This window comes from Capricornis sumatraensis, chromosome 16 (genome assembly GCF_032405125.1).
Source record: "Capricornis sumatraensis isolate serow.1 chromosome 16, serow.2, whole genome shotgun sequence".
Lineage (NCBI taxonomy): Eukaryota > Metazoa > Chordata > Mammalia > Artiodactyla > Bovidae > Capricornis > Capricornis sumatraensis.
The window spans coordinates 23,680,578-23,700,840 of NC_091084.1; the positions used below are offsets into that span (position 1 = coordinate 23,680,578).

General features: G+C 41.1%; 1 protein-coding gene across 1 annotated transcript; it reads left to right on the forward strand.

The window, feature by feature from the left end:
- Positions 1-466: 466 nt before the first annotated feature.
- Positions 467-4,189, forward strand: HOATZ (HOATZ cilia and flagella associated protein). The gene is made up of 4 exons (XM_068988858.1): positions 467-692; positions 1,164-1,202; positions 1,988-2,058; positions 4,118-4,189. The coding sequence occupies exons 1-4, from the start codon at positions 467-469 to the stop codon at positions 4,187-4,189; spliced, it is 408 nt and encodes a 135-aa protein (XP_068844959.1).
- The last annotated feature ends 16,074 nt before the right edge of the window (positions 4,190-20,263 follow it).

Genomic DNA, 20,263 nt, shown 5'->3' on the forward strand with positions numbered 1-20,263 from the left:
TTCATCAATACAGGCCCAGAACCTCCCCATAGAGGGTGCTGCGCTACAGCAATCTGGTGTGGAAAAGGGTTTGGGGCGGTGGAACTAAGGAACTGAAAGCTTTATTTAGATAGTTTGGGAGAAAGGAAGCTGGTCTGGCGGGGATACGAGGAAGGAGGGTGGGGGAAGGAGGCTGAGGATGAAAAAGCTGAAGTGCTCCCCCACTGACTCCAACAGGACAAGACGCCCCAGAGTGGATGCTTTGACTCTCCTATTCGGACTCCAAGGCTTGGACAGGTCCCGAAGTCTGTGATCACTGCAGAAATGGGATTCAGGTGACCCACAAGCAAGCGCCAGACCCCAACATCTACCGAGCAAACCAAGGGCTTCCGGCCGTGGCGGTTGCCAACTTGGCGGGTTTCCGGGGTGAGGGCGGGGCGGGGCTGAGAGACCGGCAAAGGAGCTTGGAGAAGCGTCCTCAGTTGCTATGGAAACGAGGCCCAGCAGCAGTCTTAGCAGCCCAGAGGAGTCCTGTGAAGCTTTTCCCCAAGGATTGCTAGTGTTCACCGGCTCTTCGGATCGCGATGCCAACTTGGCCAAGCAGTTCTGGATCGGGGCGTCAATGTACCCCCACAACGAATCTCAGCTGGTGCTCTCCAGAGGTAGCAGCCAGCGTCTGCCGGTGGCGAGGCCTTCCAAGAGCAGTGCACAGGGTGAGTAGCTCCTCTGTAACCCACGGGGAAGATACTAGAGCCCCGCCCAGGAGAAACTGCAGAATCTAGTTCTAAAGAGTCTTTCATTCAAATATCTAAACCTCTATACAAACAATTTTAAAATAATCTCTGCAATTTTTCCACCCCAAAATGATCAGTGGTGTCTTTGTTATATCTAAAAGCACATCTGAAAATATCCCCTGGGTTATGACATCTATATGCCTAAACAGTGTAGAATAGTCTGGGCAAATGTTGGGTGAAAGGGTATGAAAGACAGTCGTTTACATAATTGAGTTCAAACATGAAAACCCTAGAGAAGTTTGAAGGCAGAGTCAATATTAGGAAACAAGTTACCTGACCTGTAAGGCCTAAAATGGGGAAACTGCAATTTTTATAGGTATAGAAAACTTAAATACCTTTAATGCTATGGTTTTTCCAGTTATCTCTTTACTTCCCTTTTGTATTTTTTAGAGAAAACTTATTTCCAGCCTTTTTCCCTTGCGGAAAGCAGTAAGTACAAAGTTTTATGCCTTTCAAAATCCTGATTCCTAGATTCTTTAAAAAAAAACTAAGAATTTTTTTAAAAATTAAAAAAATATAGATAATAAGTATAAGGATACAACTTCATACTTTGGCATAACTTTCTGAAAGCATACCAGGACCCTGCCTCAGGGACCAATTCATTTATCCAGAGGAAAATGCCTAAATTCCTGTAACCCTTTGAATAGGAATTGTAATATCTGATACTACAAGTTTGTTCTGTTTAGAGACCTTTTCTTATCTCTAGACTCAGACTTGGAGGAGGCAATGGCACCCCACTCCAGTACTCTTGCCTGGAAAATCCCATGGACAGAGGAGCCTGGTAGGCTGCAGTCCATGGGGTCACTAAGAGTCAGACACAACTGAGCAACTTCACTTTGACTTTTCACTTTTATGCATTGGAGAAGGAAATGGCAACCCACTCCAGTATTCTTGCCTGGAGAATCCCAGGAATGGGGAGCCTGGTGGGCTGCCGCCTATGGGGTCACACAGAGTCGGACACAACTGAAGCGACTTAGCAACAGCAGCAGCAGCAGATTCAGGCTACTCCTCTTCTAAAGAGATTAAAGGTTCCTTGCAGTCAGAGCTAATTAATTCAGTCTCCAGTTATTTATGAATTTGGTTCATAAAGTTTCAAGACAGTACATATTTATGTTACCTTCCTACTCTATGTATTACCTTTTAACCTTTTTTATCAACGTTATTATAAAATCATGATAAAATTATTTCAGATTGAATTTGACTGTTTTCTTTAGAGAGTAGAGATGTCACTGCTGAAACCCTAAAGATTCAGGAATCCGAGGAGAAAAAAAAGTATCTCCAAAAGGTAGGCCAATATTTCAGAAAGTTATTTGATTTTCCTTAAAATTTCATTATTATTTTCTGTGTGTGTTTTAGTCCCTCAGTCGCGTCTGACTCTTTTCAACCCCATGGACTATAGCCTGCCAGGATCCTCTGTTCATGGAGTTCTCCAGGCAAGAATACTGGAGTGTGTTGCCATGCCCTTCTCCATTATTTTCCAAGTCATCCCAATATTCTTCTTTTTAATATACATATATAGAAATTTCCTGCTTCTGGTATATCGGTGTGGGTGTTGAAGAACCTTTATTAGAACTTTAATTGAAGATTAAGAAATTCTATTAAACTTTGGCAGTTCTCAGTCTCTGCAAAAGCCCAAGGGATATATAAGAACAATGAAAACAGAGAGAAGTGGGGGAAAATGGATTCACACACTTTCCATCCAATAAGGCCCTAAATCATATACAAAGTTGTAAGAAGAGAAATAGTGTAAGAACAGGAAAAAGTGAAGAGAATTGACTGTCTTGCTGTGCTGTGCTGTGTCGCTCAGTCGTGTCTGACTCTTTGATGAACCGACTGTCTTAATAGGTCAGAATTAAATGATCAGAGGAATGAGTCTGTCATCTAGAACCATTTTGATTAAAGGCCACAATTCAACACATTGGTGTTGTCAAATCAACTGAACATGTCTCTTCTTGGCAACTTCCCTTGTCTGCTTTTCTTGTTGCAGGCGCAGACTTTAACTCAATAATTAGTACAGTGATTTATAGAAACATTTTGTTTGGTTAATGGGGAGATTCCATTCCTGTAACTGTTTCTGTACTATAAAAGCAAAGATAGAGGATTTGTCTGACCTAATGTCTTTAATCACCGGATCTATTGGCAAACTCCAAAAGACTTATTGGGAATTCTACATAAATTACAGAGCAATCATTTGAGTTTGCTGATCACATTAGTTCCCTTTGTGGACTCTTGGTGATTCCTCCAAACAAATTAAGTGATTAGAAATAGTCAGCATTTTCTTCTCTCCTGGGGATACTATATACTGTATATTTATACCAGGACTTAATGAGGGGGAAGAGAACTTAATTTTCAGTGAGGCAAAAATCACTAAAATTCTATTTCTTCAGCACATTTTAATTTCATTTTTGGAAGAGATTAGAAATAAAAGATTAAAGACAAACTATTTCCAATTTTTATCATTTTTTGTCAAACAATTTAAGACAATTTGAGGAGTTACAAGTGAATTTCATGTTAATGGACTATTAGTAGTCTTAGAACTGATTTCCTTGCCTCAGGTTCTTCTATTATTAATTAATGAATACCCAGATATCTACTGAGAACCTGTCACATGCCAAGTACTATCATAGATGCTGGGAATATAAAGATGTATTCCCTGACTTCGAGGAGTTTATAATCTGGTGGGGGAGAATGCCAATTAAATAATGCATTATTATGATAGATATATGCACATAATACATTATTATGGTAGAGATACACACGTAGAACTATGGGAACACATTGAAGGACATCAAAGTCAAGCTTAAGGATTCAAGAACTCTTCCCAAAAGAACTGCATTTCAAAGAATGTGTAGACTTGACCAATCAAGTAATATCCTCCATGCTAAACTAGTTATCTTCCTAATACCCAAGTCCTGTTATGCTGCTTTCTTACTGTATTTGTCTGCTAGGGTTCCCATAACAAAATACCACAGAACAGGTGGCTTAAATAACAGAATTTTATTTTCTCGCAGTTGTGGAGGCTGGAAGCCTGAGATCAGGGTGCCTCCAGAGTTGGTTTCTGATGAGGCCTCATTCCCAGGCTTCTGCAATAGATGGTCACTTTCTCGGTGCATCCTCAAATGGTAGCAGGAGCTCTGGTGTCCCTTCATCATCTTATAAGGACATCAGTCCTATTATAGTAGGACCCCACCGTTATGACCTCATTTAACTTGAACCACCTTTCTAAAAGATCTGTTTCCAAATAGAGTTACACTGAGGGTTAGGGTTTCAACATAGAAATTGCGGGAGTGGGGATGGGAATGATATATTTCAATCTATATATCTGGTTTCATTTTTCTCCCTAGATTTTCTGCAGGATGGAGACCAAACTCTCCAGCGTGGTATTCAAGTCCTTTCCCAGTCTGACCATGACCTAACTGTCTTCTACCACTCTCCCTCCTTCCCCTATTCACCACCCTCTACCCCAAAAGCAGCATCCTCTGTCCAGCTGGTGCTCAGCCACTAGGCTAGGGCACACTGTGTACCCTTTGCCATATGTGCTGCGATGGTAAATGGGTAAATATTAATATATTTTTGGTAAACCTAAACACACACATTATCCTGTGATATCTGCCAAATTGTACATTAAGTCAAATAGGTTCTGCAAGGCAGTATAAACAAGACTCTATCTTTTGAGAATAAAAGAGGCCTAACCAAGCAGCAAACCAGCAGGACAGAAACAGAATATTACTGAAACTGCCCTGTGAGGATATAGGAGATCTGAGTCAGCATGGTGTGATACAATTAAGAGAATCATGTAATAATTGAATGCTCTTATAGATATCCTCTTTACCATCTGAGCCACTGGGGAGGCCAATGGATGTGAACTTGGACAAACTTCAGGAGATAGTGAGGGACAAGGAGGCCTGGCATGCTGCAGTCCACGGGGTCGTGAGGAGCTGGACACAGCTTGGCAACTGAACAACAACAATAGATGTCCTCAGATACCATTGTGATCTAGTACTCATAACACCCAATTTAGTGAGTGCATACCATGTGGTATGTATACTAAGCTAAGCACTGTATATGCATCAACTCATACTCTCCTTAAAATAACCTCATGATTGTTCCCATTTAATCAAACGAGGCTTAAATGATCTTCCAAAGTTCCCACAACTGGAAAGTGGCTGAGTCTAAATTCAAAGCCTGTATCCTAATTCCAAAGCCTGTGAGTCTCATTTTATTGTACTCATTGATGGCCACGGTATTGTTCAAGTGTGCTGCTGAAGACTCTAAAATTCAAAACTGTGGTATGAATACAAGTACGAGAAACAGTGTTTCCAGCCCTGTGGAACTGTCCACTGTTTCTTCAACCTGCGGTGCACTTTTGTGTGTCTTCCTAAAATGCTGTCCCGCATTTACCTTCAAGTTTCAACTCAAATACAACCTCAAATACAACTTCTCTCTGAAGCCTTTCCAGAGGTGACTTGGACACTACAGAATGAATAGGTCCCTTCTCTGTGCTCCCAGAGCAAGTCATGATCTGTGTTATAGCTGCATGTGGATGTTTCTGTCTCTCCTGCTAGATTCCAGGCACCATAGTGTAGTGGACTTCGGAGACAAGCTGGGTTTGGAAGTCTGACTCTGCCACTTACTATCTCAATGACCTTGAGAAGCCTACTTAACCCCTGTAAGGCTCAGCTTCCTCAGACAGAGAAGCAGCAGTGATAAAAATATCCCCCTCATCCAGCTGGTATAAGATATGTAAAGCACTTGGCCATCGTTTGCTTTCAACAAATTCCAGTTCTCTTTTCCTCCATGAGGGCAGTGGTCATTTCCTATTTGCTTAACCCTGATGCTCATCTCAGAGAAGGCAATGGCACCCCACTCCAGTACTCTTGCCTGGCAAATCCCATGGACGGAGGAGCCTGGTAGACTGCAGTCCATGGGGTCACTAGGAGTAGGACACAGACACAACTGAGCGACTTCACTTTCACTTTCATGCATTGGAGAAGGAAATGGCAAACCACTCCAGTGTTCTTGCCTGGAAAATCCCAGGAATGGGGGAGCCTGGTGGGCTGCCGTCTATGGGGTCACACAGAGTTGGACACGACTGAAGCAACTTAGCAGCAGCAGTAGCAGATGCTCGTCTACCTATTGAAACTCAATAGATATTTGTTGATAGAATAAATAATTGCATAACTGAGTTAATGAATGAATGAACATATGCTCTATACAGTGATAATGTCATTTTGGTCAGCCTTTTGCATGTGTATACACCTGACAAATTTTTCCAGGCTGACGGTTTTTGTAAGAATACTCTCCAAAGCTAGCCTATTTGCCAGTCTACTTTAGGATCAATTTAGCACCTGCCCCCGCCTCTCAGTTTTGCTTTTACCTCTGCTGCTGCTGCTGCTGAGGCGCTTCAGTCGTGTCTGACTCCGTGTGACCCCATAGACGGCAGCCCACCAGGCTGCCCCCTCCCTGGGATTCTCCAGGCAAGAACACTGGAGTGGGTTGCCATTGCCTTCTCCAATGCAGGAAAGTGAAAAGGGAAAGTGAAGTCGCTCAGTCGTATCCGACTCTTAGCGACCCCATGGACCGCAGCCTACCAGGCTCCTCCGTCCGTGGGATTTTCCAGGCAAGAATACTGGAGTGGGGTGCCATTGCCTTCTACCTCATGGGTCTATATATGATGGGAGGAAATGTGACTCCTTGTAATTACTAAAACTTAGACTCTATTTTTGGATGACACTGTTTTTTTAAGATTGTAGTACTCTCTCTACATTGCTGCCACCACCATTCTAGAATTTTCAGCTTGATGGCAGAAAATAGATGGGGTGGGAGGTTCTATTTAACACTAGTTAAATAGAACATTTATAATGATCTATTTAATTTGCAGATTTTCTACATATTTTGAACACATACATTTGTAAGTAAATTCCTGGTATGATTTTCATTCTAAAATGGTAAAAAATATTCCCCATCAAGTCACTTAAAGTTTTTTTTCTTTTCACAGTCTCCTTAAAATTAATGAAAATCTGAAAAGTTATCTCTCTCTCTCCTAAAAATACCTTTGTAGCTTTTCTCCCCAATTGATATTGATTGATTTTTTCAGTTGTTGAACTTTTTAAAATTTTAATGTTATCCTCCATCTTGGAATATCTTCCAGGTATACATTATAAATACTTTGGTTAGTAGAAAAAATGCTATTAATCACAAGTACTATTTCTGTGATGGATAGCCATGGCAGAAAATCAAGAACAATTTGAGTCCATCAAGATTAAATGGCTTACTCTGTCCATAAAGGAAACCTTATAGCTCTGTACTGGCCCATTATTCTTCCTTTGAGAGTTCTAAAGTAGTCTGAAAACATTATCATAAATGAATAGTCAGCTAATTCTTTGAAATCATAAAACTAATTTGCTTTTTAGTTTTGCCACCTTTAAGAAAGCTCTTTACCTGATTATCTCTTTATGAAAATGATTATAAATTATTCATTTTCTGGGAGGGGAAGAAAAGATCAGAGCAGTACTTTAAGGCATGTATATAGACAACATATTCATAAACATCCATCTGGAATCAGAGTTTAATGTGAGTGAATATAAACTAAAGGTTTTTAGAAGGAAAAGATCTCATCTGTGAATCAGCAATAAAGATATACTCTTTATCAGGCTTCCCTGGTGGCTCAGACAGTAAAGAGTCTGCCTGCAGTGCAGGAGACCTGGGTTCAATCCCTGGGTCAGGAAGATCCCCTGAAGAAAGAAATGGCAACCCACTCCAGCATTCTCACCTGGAGAATTCCATGGACAAAGGAGCCTGGTGGGCTACAGTCCATAGGGTCACAGAGTTGGACATGACTGAGCAACTAACATTTTATCAGGAGTGGGATTTAAATCTGTTCAGTCTCACAACCTGTACAACCAATGCTAACTATGGGGTAAGTCTTCCTCAAAAGTCAATTTGCAGGCTTCTCTGGTGGCTCAGTGGCAAAGAATCTGCCTGCCAAGGCAGGAGACACAGATTCAATCCCTGATCCAGGAAAATCCCACACGTCATGGAGCAATGAAGCCTCTGCACCACAACTATTGAGTCTGTGTGCTAGAGCCTGGGGGCCACAACTACTGAAGCCTGCATACCCTAGAGCCTGTGTAGCCACAAGAAAAGCCACTGCAATGGAAAGCCCCCACAGCAACAAAGGCCCAGCACAGCCAAAACTACATAAATACATTTTAATTTTTTTTAAGAAAAAAGAAATTTATATTTCTTAAACAAAAAAAAGTCAGTTTGCTATATGACTGACACTTCAGTGAACCAGAAGCAAATCATTCTATGCTGAGATCATGCTTAGAAGAAGAATCCAAGAAATTTCACAAAGATGCGTTTTTAGATACCAAATCACAAAAGTGGAAACCTTTAACATTATCCTCCATTATCTTATACTTTGAAGGGACACTCAGAATCATTGTTAATCAGTTTTGTAGAGCCAAACCAAAGATGTAAGGAATTTCCTCAGTATCATTGTCCAGGATGTTCAGTTAAAAGAAAATCCTTTTTGGGATCAAATTGCCCAGGAATGGCTACCCAGACAAATCAAAATTTTCTCAGTCTCAGTGTTACCTGGCTTTGTTTTAATTTTGCTTTCCTGCCCTTCAGTTCAGTTCAGTTCAGTCACTCAGTCGTGTCCAACTGTGTGACCCCATGAATCGCAGCACACCAGGCCTCCCTGTCCATCACCAACTCCTGGAGTTCACCCAAACTTATATGCATTGAGTTGGTGATGCCATCCAGCCATCTCATCCTCTGTCGTCCCCTTCTCCTCCTGCCCCTAATCCCTCCCAGCATCAGGGTCTTTTCCAATGAGTCAACTCTTCACATGAGGTGGCCAAAGTATTAGAGTTTCAGCCTCAGCATCACTCCTTCCAATGAACACCCAAGACTGGTCACCCTTAGGATGGGCTGGTTGGATCTCCTTGCAGTGGAAAGGACTCGTAAGAGTCTTCTCCAGCACCACAGTTCAAAAGCATCAATTCTTCAGCACTCAGCTTTCTTCACAGTCCAACTCTCACATCCATACATGACCACTGGAAAAACCATAGTCTTGACTAGACGGACCTTTGTGTCCTTATGTAGTAATAAAATCATTTTCCTCCATAAAATGAATACCATTAGGAAGTGGTGGGTTTCTCCTTCACCAACAAGATACTTATTTAAATTCTTGTTGCAAATCTGTCAAAGAATTCAAGTGGAAGAATAATAAAAACAGACTGTGTTCACCACAGCAAGCAAATATTTTGGTAGCAAATGATAATTAAAAGATTGCATAAATATGAGTTACTCTTTTATATCCTCTGTTGTACTGCTTTGTCTTCAAACATTATTCAATCTTGGGAAACATTTAAGGTTGACAGAAAAGGTTTCCCTCTTAATCTTCTTTAGTAACATCTATAGTCCACCAAAGGCTTCCCAGGTGGTGCTAGTGGTAAAGAGCCTTCCTGCCTGCCAGTGCAGGAGACAGACATGAGTTTGATCCCTGGGTTGAGAAGATCCCCTGGAGGAGGGCATTAGCAGTCCACTCCAGTATTCTTGCCTGGAGAATCCCATGGACAGAGGAGCCTGGTAGGCTACGGTCCACAGGGTCACAAAGAGTCAGACACAACTAAAGGGACTTAACACACACACACACACAGAGTCCACCAAAAGATACCTGGGGTGAGAAATGATATTTGAGATCAAATAGTTGAATTCATTGCCCCAGACAGACCCATCCCCAGAGTTAGACAGGGTCATGCCCCAAATGCATCTCATCTTTTTTTCCAAAGATCTGTATATCTTCTCTTCTGTATACATTCACTTTAAGAACAAAATAAAAGCATTTTAAACCCTATAGTACAATTAGGCAAGGACCCATACTATTGCCTGGTAAAACATGGCTAAATGAAACTACTGAACACAGAACAAAGCAAAGAAGATTGTGTATTTTTTTTAATAAAGTCAGAACTATTTGATTCCAGCTACGTGAAGCCCTATTGTTCAAATTAGTAAACATCTTATAAGCAGTGAAAGTGAAAGTGAAGTCGCTCAGTCGGGTCCGACTCTTTGCAACCCTGTGGACTGTAGCCTACCATGCTCCTCTGTCTATTGCATTCTCCAGGCAAGAGTACTGGAGTGGGTTGCCATTTCCTTCTCCAGAGGCTCTTCCTGACCCAGGGAATGAACCCGGGTCTCCCACATTGTAGGCAGATGCTTTACCATCTGAACCACCAGTTCAGTTCAGTTCAGTCGCTCAGTCATGTCCGACTCTTTGCAACCCCATGATTCGCAGCACGCCAGGCCTCCTGGTTCATCACCATCTCCCGGAGTTCACGCAGACTCACATCCATTGAGTCAGTGATGCCATCCAGCCATCTCATCTCTGTCGTCCCCTTCTCCTCCTGCCCCCAATCCCTCCCAGCATCAGAGTCTTTTCCAATGAATCAACTCTTCACATGAGGTGGCCCAAGTACTGGAGTTTCAGCTTTAGCATCATTCCTTCCAAAGAAATCCCAGGGCTGATCTCCTTCAGAATGGATTGGTTGGATCTCCTTGCAGTCCAAGGGACTCTCAAGAGTCTTCTCCAACACCACAGTTCAAGAGCATCAATTCTTCGGCACTCAGCCTTCTTCACAGTCCAACTCTCACATCCATACATGACCACTGGAAAAACGATAGCCTTGACTAGATGGAACTTAGTTGGCAAAGTAATGTCTCTGCTTTTGAATATGCTATCTAGGTTGGTCATAACTTTTCTTCCAAGGAGTAAATGTCTTTTAATTTCATGGCTGCAGTCACCATCTGCAGTGATTTTGGAGCCCCCAAAAATAAAGTCTGACACTGTTTCCACTATTTCCCCATCTATTTCCCATGAAGTGATGGGACCGGGTGCCATGATCTTCGTTTTCTGAATATTGAGCTTTAAGCCAACTTTTTCACTCTCCTCTTTCACTTTCATCAAGAGGCTCTGTAGCTCCTCTTCACTTTCTGCCTAAAGGGTGGTGTTATCTGCATATCTGAGGTTATTGATATTTCTCCCAGCAATCTTGATTCCAGCTTGTGTTTCTTCCAGTCCAGCGTTTCTCATGATGTACTCTGTATATAAGTTAAATCAGCAGGGTGACAATATACCGCCTTGATGTACTCCTTTTCCTATTTGGAACCAGTCTGTTGTTCCATGTCCAGTTTGAACTGTTGCTTCCTGACCTGCATACAGATTTCACAAGAGGCAGGTCAGGTGGTCTGGTATTCCCATCTCTTTCAGAATTTTCCACAGTTTCTTGTGATCCACACAGTCAAAGGCTTTGGCATAGTCAGTAAAGCAGAAATAGATGTTTTTCTGGAACTCTCTTGCTTTTTCCATGATCCAGCAGATGTTGGCAATTTGATCTCTGGTTCCCCTGCCTTTTCTAAAACCAGCTTGAACATATGGAAGTTCACAGTTCACATATTGTTGAAGCCTGGCTTGGAGAATTTTGAGCATTACTTTACTAGCGTGTGAGATGAGTGCAATTGTGCAAAGTTTGAGCATTCTTTGGCATTGCCTTTCTTTGGGATTGGAATGAAAACTGACCTTTTCCAGTCCTGTGGCCACTGCTGAGTTTTCCAAATTTGGTGGCATAATGAGTGCAGCCCTTTCACAGCATCATCTTTCAGGATTTGAAATAGCTCCACTGGAATTCCATCACCTCCACTAGCTTTGTTCATAGTGATGCTTTCTAAGGCCCACTTGACTTCACATAACAGGATGTCTGGCTCTAGATGAGTGATCACACCATCGTGATTATCTGGGTCATGAAGATCTTTTTTGTACAGTTCTTCTGTGTATTCTTGCTACCTCTTCTTAATATCTTCTGCTTCTGTTAGGTCCATACCATTTCTGTTCTTTACCGAGCCCATCTTTGCATGAAATGTTCCCTTGGTGTCTCTAATTTTCTTGAAGAGATCTCCCATTCTGTTCTTTTCCTCTATTTCTTTGCATTGATTGCTGAAGAAGGCTTTCTTATCTCTTCTTACTATTTTTTGGAACTCTGCATTCAGATGCTTATATCTTTCCTTTTCTCCTTTGCTTTTCGCTTCTCTTCTTTTCACAGCTATGTGTAAGGCCTCCCCAGACAGCCATTTTGCTTTTTTGCATTTCTTTTCCATGGGGATGATCTTGATCCCTGTCTCCTGTACAATGTCACGAACCACCAGTAGGGTTAATCAAATAGAATTTTTTGAAGAACTGGGTAATTCTGTGGATCAGGTCACTCAGAAAATAACCACAACATACCTGAAATGAAAACCATAGTCTACCTTTTCCCTTTGCCTCTGCCAAAGGCAAGATAAAAAGAGCTGTAGGTAAAATATGTTAGAGCCAGATAAGAAAGTTTAAAATTTTCTGTATCTATATTTACTTCCTCATTTTATCATTTTCTGTGCTAAGGTGTTTTAGTCTGGTGGTCACGCATACTCTCAGAGCCTGATACAGCCGTTTGTCTATTTGGCTTCTGAGATTTTGCAGTTCCCCAAGCCACTGTGTTGGTGATACAGTCAATCCTTCTTATTCACAATTCCATAGCTGCAAATTCACTTACTATTAAACATTTTACTTGTTAACCCCAAAATCAATACTGGCATCTTTGTGGTCATTGGAGGTAATTCACAGACCAGTGACAATTTTGAGTTGCCCAACACACAACTGAGTGACTTCACTTTCACTTTTCACTTTCATGCATTGGAGAAGGAAATGGCAACCCACTCCAGTGTTCTTGCCTGGAGAATACCAGGGATGGGGGGACCTGGTGGGCTGCCATCTATGGGGTCGCACAGAGTCGGACACGACTGAAGCGACTTAGCAGCAGCAGCAGCAACACACATGTTCCTAGCTGAGGCTAAACAAGACAATATTATGCCTTCTTGTTTCAACTCATATTGTAAACAGGTGTCCTTTCTGCAGTTTATTAAGTGCCATGTTTTTCACTTTTTTAAATTATTTCACTGATTTAAATAGCCTCCAAATGCTGAATGACTGTAGTGTTCCTAAGTGCAAGAAGGTTGTGACGTGCCTTACGGAAAAAATACATGCTTTAGATAAGCTTGACTCAGATATGAGTTACAAGTGCTATTGGCTATGAGTTCAATATTGGTGAATTAACAAGCTATTTTAAATAAGGTGTCTGTAAAGAGAAACACATAAAACAAAGTTGTATATTGATGAAATGTGGTGAAACATTTCACATCGGTGAAATGTTGAGATCAAAGGCAGACAGGAACCTAGGAGACATGGTCACCTCTATGCTGAGTTGACAGTTTCTTCTGCTTGGAAATTCCTTTCTCCAATTTCTCCCTTTAGCCAATGCCTGCTGCTGCTGCTAAGTCGCCTCAGTTGTGTCCGACTCCGTGCAACCGCATAGACGGCAGCCCACCAGGCTCCCCCATCCCTGGGATTCTCCAGGCAAGAACACTGGAGTGAGTTGCCATTTCCTTCTCCAATGCATGAAAGTGAAAAGTGAAAGTGAAGTCGCTCAGTCGTGGCCGACTCTTAGCGACCCCATGGACTGCAGCCCACCAGGCTCCTCCGTCCATGGGATTTTCCAGGCGAGAGTACTAGAGTGGGGTGCCATTGCCTTCTCCTTTAGCCAATGCCTACTTGTATTTAAAAACACTTCAAAAATAATCACATGCAAGTCTTTCCTTACACTCACTATTCCCCAGGTTGATACAAATGCCCTTTCCTTTGTGCTTCCCTCATACCCTGTACATTCCCTGGTCATAGCTCCTGACACATAGTAGTATGGTATAGTTGAGCTGTTTCTCCTTCAGGCTCTAAATTCCTTAAGGAAAAAGATCATGACTTCCTTGACTTTATAATCACAGGAACTGACAAATATCAGATCATCTCCTAACCTACCAAATAAATGCTTATGAGTGGACAAATAGATTATTTAACTTGTCTGAACCAGACACCCGCATGATGGCCTAGTTCCTTGAGCTAGATAGCTTATGAGGTATTCATTTCATCAGAGGATGGCCCAAAATAGAATTGACCAAGACTCAGAGCCTCACAGGCTCAGAAATACTGAATAAACATGTAGGCAGTTGCAAAAAGGGATGTCCAAGCAACAGACAAGAGTGGAAATACAGTCTGTAAGCCGCAGAATAAAGTCACAGTCAATGAGCATTATCTGTTTTCTGAAGGAACTGACACCAGGAAAAGGCAGTAGATAAAAATTTAAGGTCATGGTGCCAACAGGATGTAAGAGAAACCTTGATATGGGAATTAGAATGCAGCATCAAGACTAGAAAATAAGTCAAGGCCACTGTCCCCAACTGTCTCAGACACTGGGCAAAGACACAAGACAAAAACTTGAACACATGGGACATGACAATATATACTAGAACTTTGATACAGAGATAGACTTGGCTATAAAAATAGCAAATTCCTAGAAGCATGTATTTTTCACCCAAACTCCAATCACATTCCTAAATGTTTGTGTCATTCCCTTCTGCCATACCCAGATAGCTACTTTAGAGCCTTCACTGTATGAGACAAACAAATTCACCTAACTATAGTAACTCTTTCTTACAAAACCAAAAAATATTGTTCAAAAGTCAGTTTACCAACAATTGATTTTATTGTTGAGATAAAAATCTGTTAAATACCTTTTTAAAAAAGAAAATGGCATATTTTCATCATAGCACTAATTCAGTAATTAATTTGAAAAAACTTACAATTTATCTAAACTTGGAAACTTTTATTATAAAGGATAAATTTTTATAACAATGAATAAGTAAAAACAGAAAGAGAAAAGATAACATATAAAATACATTTAAAAGGTAATAGGAAACAGTAGGGAATTCCCTGGCAGTCCCGGTAGCTAGGACTTTACATTTTCATTGCTGTGGCCCAGTTGAAGAACTGAGATGCTGCAAGCCACATGGTACGGCCAAAAGAAAAAAAGAGAAAAAACACTGTTGGCTATAAATGTTCCAAACAGATATGGTGTAGTTGTTGGTGTAGCTATAGACATTAGTCTTTATGTGTGAAGTTGAATTGGACATTATATGCATCTCGATTCATACATTAATACAGATGAGGGCCATACAGTGAAATGTAGGGTCATGGGGCCAAGCTGAAAGTTACAGAATGTTTGCCAAAAGCAGCTGAAAACTTTGTACCCTTATAAAAAGATGTAGGCAAGGTAAGGGTGAAAACTTAAGAGGCAGTGTACAGCTCAGGCATGAAAGGTCAGACAAACCCATCAACAAGAGGATGAGTTCCAGAGTCAAAAGGTAGGAGAATTCAATTTGGAAAAGGTAGGAGAATCCAATTTGGGAAAAACTGTGCAAGATTCACTTGACAAGTATTTGTTGAGAATCTCTGTTAGTCTGGCACTGTGCTAGACACAGGAGTACAATGATGAACAACAACAAAAATCACAAGCATTAAAGTTACTAATTCTGCCCTCATCTGAAACTTATAATCTAATCAACGAGAGAAATACTTATGAAAGAATTACATGTGATGTTAGGAGAACATCTAATCAGGCAGTATTGATCCAATCAATGGAGTCAGGGAAAATTTCTGCAAAGATTCAGCTGAGATTTAAAAGAAGGCTTTAAGTAGGCCAGAGATGGGGTGGAGGGAACATTAAGAGAACGTTTGGACAGCAGAAACAACTTAGTGCCTGTCTGAAGCTGAATGGCCAGTGTGGTGATGGAAAACTTAGGCCACAGTATTTAAACAATAAGAAGCCATTGTAGGGTTTTAATTTGGGGGAGGATAATGGATTTATTTTTAAAAATTTAGGAGAATAGGTTGAAAGTGGCCAGAAGTAAGGAAACCAGAGTGAAGGCCAGTGCAATCATTCAGTTGTGAGCTGATGATAGTTTGGATTAGGAAAAAGTAGATTGATTTAAGAGATATACTTAGGAAAAAAATAATTAGGACTTGAATTGTGTATTGAATATGGACAGTGAGGCATAGCAAGGTATAAAAGATAATATCATGGTATCCTGGCTTGCAGAACATGATAGATGGTACCATTCAATGAAACAAAGAACATTAAATAAGATCAAGTTGTTGGGGTTTTGCAAGGAGGGGGAAAGGGTTGTGGTTTAGTTGTTAAGTCATGTCTGACTCTCTGTGAGCCCATGGACTGCAGCACACCAGGCTTCCCTGTCCTTCACTATCTCCAGGAGTTTGCTCAAATTCTTGTTCATTGAGTCAGTTATGCTATGTAACCATCTCATCCTCTGCCACCCTCCTTTTGCTTTCAATCTTTCTCAGCAACAGGGTCTTTTCCAATGAGTTGGCAGTTCGCATCGGGTAGCCAAAGTATTGGAGCTTCAGCTTTAGCATCAATCCTTCGAATGAATATTCAGGATTGATTTCCTGTAGGATTGACTTGTTTGATCTCCTTGCAGACCAAGGTACTCTCAAGAGTCTTCTCCAGCACCACAGTTTGAAAGCATTACTTCTTTGGCACTCAGCTTCTTTATGGTCCAAAGCATACATCTATACATGACTACTGGAGAAACCATATCTTTGACTATACAGACCTTAGTCGGCAAAGTGATGTCTCTGCCTTTTAATATGTTGTCTATATTTGTCATAGCTTTCCTTCCAGGGAGCAAATGACTTTTAATTTCATGTTTGTAGTCACTGTCCACAGTGATTTTGGAGCCCAAGATAATAAATTCTATCACTGTTTCCACTTTTCCCTCTTCTATTTACCATGAAGTGATAGGACCAACTGCCATGATCTTAGTTTTCAAATGTTGAGTTTTAAGCCAGTGTTTTCACTTTTCTCTTTCACTCTCATCAAGAGGTTCTTTAGTTCCTCTTCACTTTCTGCCATTAGAGTGGTAGAATCTGCATATCTGAGGTTGTTAATATTTCCCCTGGCAATCTTGATTCCAGCTTGTGATTCATCCAGCCCAGCATTTCTCATGATGTACTCTGCATAGAAGTTAAATAAGCAGGGTGACAATATGCAGCCTTGATGTACTCCTTTCCTAATTTTTAACCAGTCCATTGTTCCATGCCTGGTTCTGACTGTTGCTTCTTGACCCACATACACATTTCTCAAGAGACAGATAAGGTGGCTTGGTATTCCCATCACTTTAAGAATTTTCCACAGCTTGTGATACACACAGTCAAAGACTTTAGCATAGACAATGAAGCAGAAATAGATGTTTTTCTGGAATTCTTTTGCTTTTTCTATGCATCAACTAATGTTGGTGATTTGATCTCTAGTTGCTCTGCCATTTCTAAACTAGCTTATACATCTGAAAGTTCTTGGTTCACTTACTATGGAAACTTAGTTTGAAGGATTTTGAGCATAACCTTGCTAGCATGTGAAATGAGAGCAATTATATAGTAGTTGGAACATTCTTTGGCATTGCCTTTCTTTGGGATTGGAATGAAAACTGACCTTTTCCAGTCCTGTGGCCACTGCTGAGTTTTCCAAATTTGCTGGCATATTGAGTGCAGCTCTCTAACAGCATCATCTTTTAGGATTTGAAACAGTTCAACTGAAATTTTGTTGCTTCCCCTAGGTTTGTTTGTAGTAATGCTTCCTAAGGCCCATTTGACCTCATACTCCAGAACGTCTGGCTCTAGGTCCATGACCATACCATCATCATTATCCAGGTCATTAAGGCCATTTTTGTATAGTTCTTCTCTGTGTCCTTGCCGCCTCTTCATATCTCTTCTGTTTCTGTTAGGTTATTACCATTTCTGTCCCTTATCGTGCCCATCCTTACATGAAATGTTCCCTTGATATCTCCAGTTTTCTTGAAGACATCGTTAGTCTTTCCCACTCCATTGTTTTCTTCTATCTCTTTGCACTGTTTATTTAAGAAGGCCTTCTTTTCTCTCCTTCCCATTCTCTGGAACCCTGTATTCAGTTGGGTATATCTTTCCTTTTCTCCTTTGCCTTTCACTTCTCTTTTTTTCTCAGCTATTGTAAAGCCTCCTCAGGAAACTACTTTGCATTCCTGCATTTCTCTTTCTTCGGGATGGTTTTGGTCACCACATTATGTACAGTGTTATGAACTTCTGCCCATAGTTCTTCAGACACTCTGTCTACCAGATCTAATAATCCCTTCAATCTATTCATCACCTCCACTGTATAATCAAAAGGGATTTTATTTAGGTCATACCTGAGTGGCCTAGTGGTTTTCCCTATTTTCTTCTATTTAAGTCTGAATTTTGCAAGAAGGAGCTCATGATCTGAGCCACAGACAGCTCCTGGTCTTGTTTTTGCTGACTGTACAGAGCTTCTCCATCTTCAGCTGGAAAGAATATAATCAGTCTGATTCAGTGTTGACTATCTGGTGATGTCCGTGTGTAAGTTGTCTCTTGTGTTGTTGGAAGAGGGTGTTTGTTAGAAGTGTGTTTTCTTGTCAGAATTCTGGTAGCCTTAGCTCTGCTTTATTTTGCACTCCAAAGACAAACTTGCCTGTTCCTCCAGGTATCTCTTGACTTCCTACTTTTGCATTCTAATCCCCAATGATGAAAAGGACGTCTCTTTTTGGTGTTAGTTCTAGAAGGTCTTATAGGTCTTCATAAAATCATTCAGCATCAGTGATTGGGGTATAGACTTGGATTGCAGTGATGTTGAATGGTTTGCCTTGGAAAAGAACCAAAATCATTTTGTCATTTTTGAGATTACCTCCAAGTACTGCATTTCAGACTCTTCTGTTGACTATGAGAGCTACTCTATTTCTTTTAAGGGATTCTGACCCACAGTAGTAGATATAATGGTCATCTGAATTAAATTCACCCATTCTCATTTGCATTTTAGTTCACTGGTTCCTAAAATGTTGATGCTCACACTTGCCATCTCCTCCTTGACCACATCCAGTTTACCTTGCTTCACAGACCTAACATTCCAGGTTCCTATGCAATATTGGTCTTTACAGCATTGGGCTTCACTTTCACCACCAGACACAGCCACAACTGAGTGTCATTTCCTGTTTGGACCACCTTCTTCATTCTTTCTGGAGCTGTTACTAATTGCCCTCTGTTCTTCTCTAGTAGCACATGGGTCACCTTCTGACCTGGGGGCTCATCTTCTGGTGTCATATCTTTTTGCCTTTTCATACAGTTCATGGGGTTCTGGAGGCAAAAGTACTGGAGTAGTTTGCCATTCTCCCTTCCAGTGGACCACGTTTTGTCAGAACTCGCCACCATGACCTGCCAGTCTTGGGTGGCCCTTCACAGCATGGCTCATAGCTTCACTGAATTATGAAAGTCCATTCAGTTTAGACTCACGGAGTTTGAGGTCCCTTTGAGATAAGCAATGAAAAGTCTATTTGAGTGTCATATAGGCCTGTAAATATGTGAGCTACAGAAGTATGGGCCAGAGATGAGATAGAGTCATCTAGATGGGGAATCCCCCACCTGCTCCTTGTTACAACATAGTGGACAGGACAGTCATACCTGAACGATGAGGTCAATCCCATTCATCCATTCATCACATCTGTATAACCAGCAACATGATAAAAAACCTTGAAGACTCAGTAGTTATTTGTTTGCTAAGGACAAGTCTTGGTGATTATTGTGGACCAAGTCAGCAATAATATGTAATTCAATCACATATAGAAATATCTTTAAAATTGTTGTTGTTTAGTTGTTAATTCATGCTCTACCCTTTGCAACCCCAGTGACTGTAGCCCATCAGGTTCCTCTGTTCATGGGATTTCCCAGACAAGAGTATTGGAATGGGTTGCCATTTCCTCCTCTAGGGGATCCTCCCAACCCAGGGATCGAACCAGAGCCTCCTGCATTGGCAGGCGGATTCTTTACTGATGAGCAACCAGGGAAGCCCATAGAAGAGAGGTTTCCCTGACCAGGAATCCACCCTGGGCTGCAGTGGTGAGAGCACTGAGTCCTACCACTAGACCATCAAGGAACGTCAGGTTGTCTTTCATATATCTATACTTTATTGAATTTTAAGGGCTTCCCTGATAGCTCAATTGGTAAAGAATCTGCCTGCAATGCAGGAGACCCCAGTTCAATTCCTGGGTCAGGGATTTGCTGGAGGAGGGATAGGCTACCCACTCCAGTATTCTTGGGCTTCCCTTGTGGCTCAGCTGGTGAAGAATCCTACTGCAATGTGAAGTTCAATCCCTAGGTTGGGAAGATCGCCTGGAGAAGGGAAAGCCTACCCATTCCAGTATTCTGGCCTAGAGAATTCCATGGACTGTATAGTCCATGGGGTCACAAGGAGTCGGACACGACTGACCCACTTTCACTTACTGAATTTAAAAGTGTAATATTCCTTTTAGGATCATATTTTCCTCAACATTAAGATTCAAGTCTCACTTATTGCTTTAAAAAAAAATAAGTGCCTTTTAAAGCAATATTAAAGCAGTTTTTCACTTTGCTGTACACATGAAACTAACAACATTGTAAATCAACTATACTTCAATAAAAATCTTTTAAAATAGAAATTAAAAATAAAGCAAACTGGGGAAATTTTTTA

Coding starts and splice junctions, on each gene's coding strand:
- HOATZ (XM_068988858.1), top strand. CDS start 467: ATGGAAACGAGGCCCAGCAGCAGTCTTAGCAGCCCAGAGGAGTCCTGT. Junction 693..1,163: donor TTCCAAGAGCAGTGCACAGG/GTGAGTAGCTCC, acceptor TGTATTTTTTAG/AGAAAACTTATTTCCAGCCT. Junction 1,203..1,987: donor TTTTTCCCTTGCGGAAAGCA/GTAAGTACAAAG, acceptor TGTTTTCTTTAG/AGAGTAGAGATGTCACTGCT.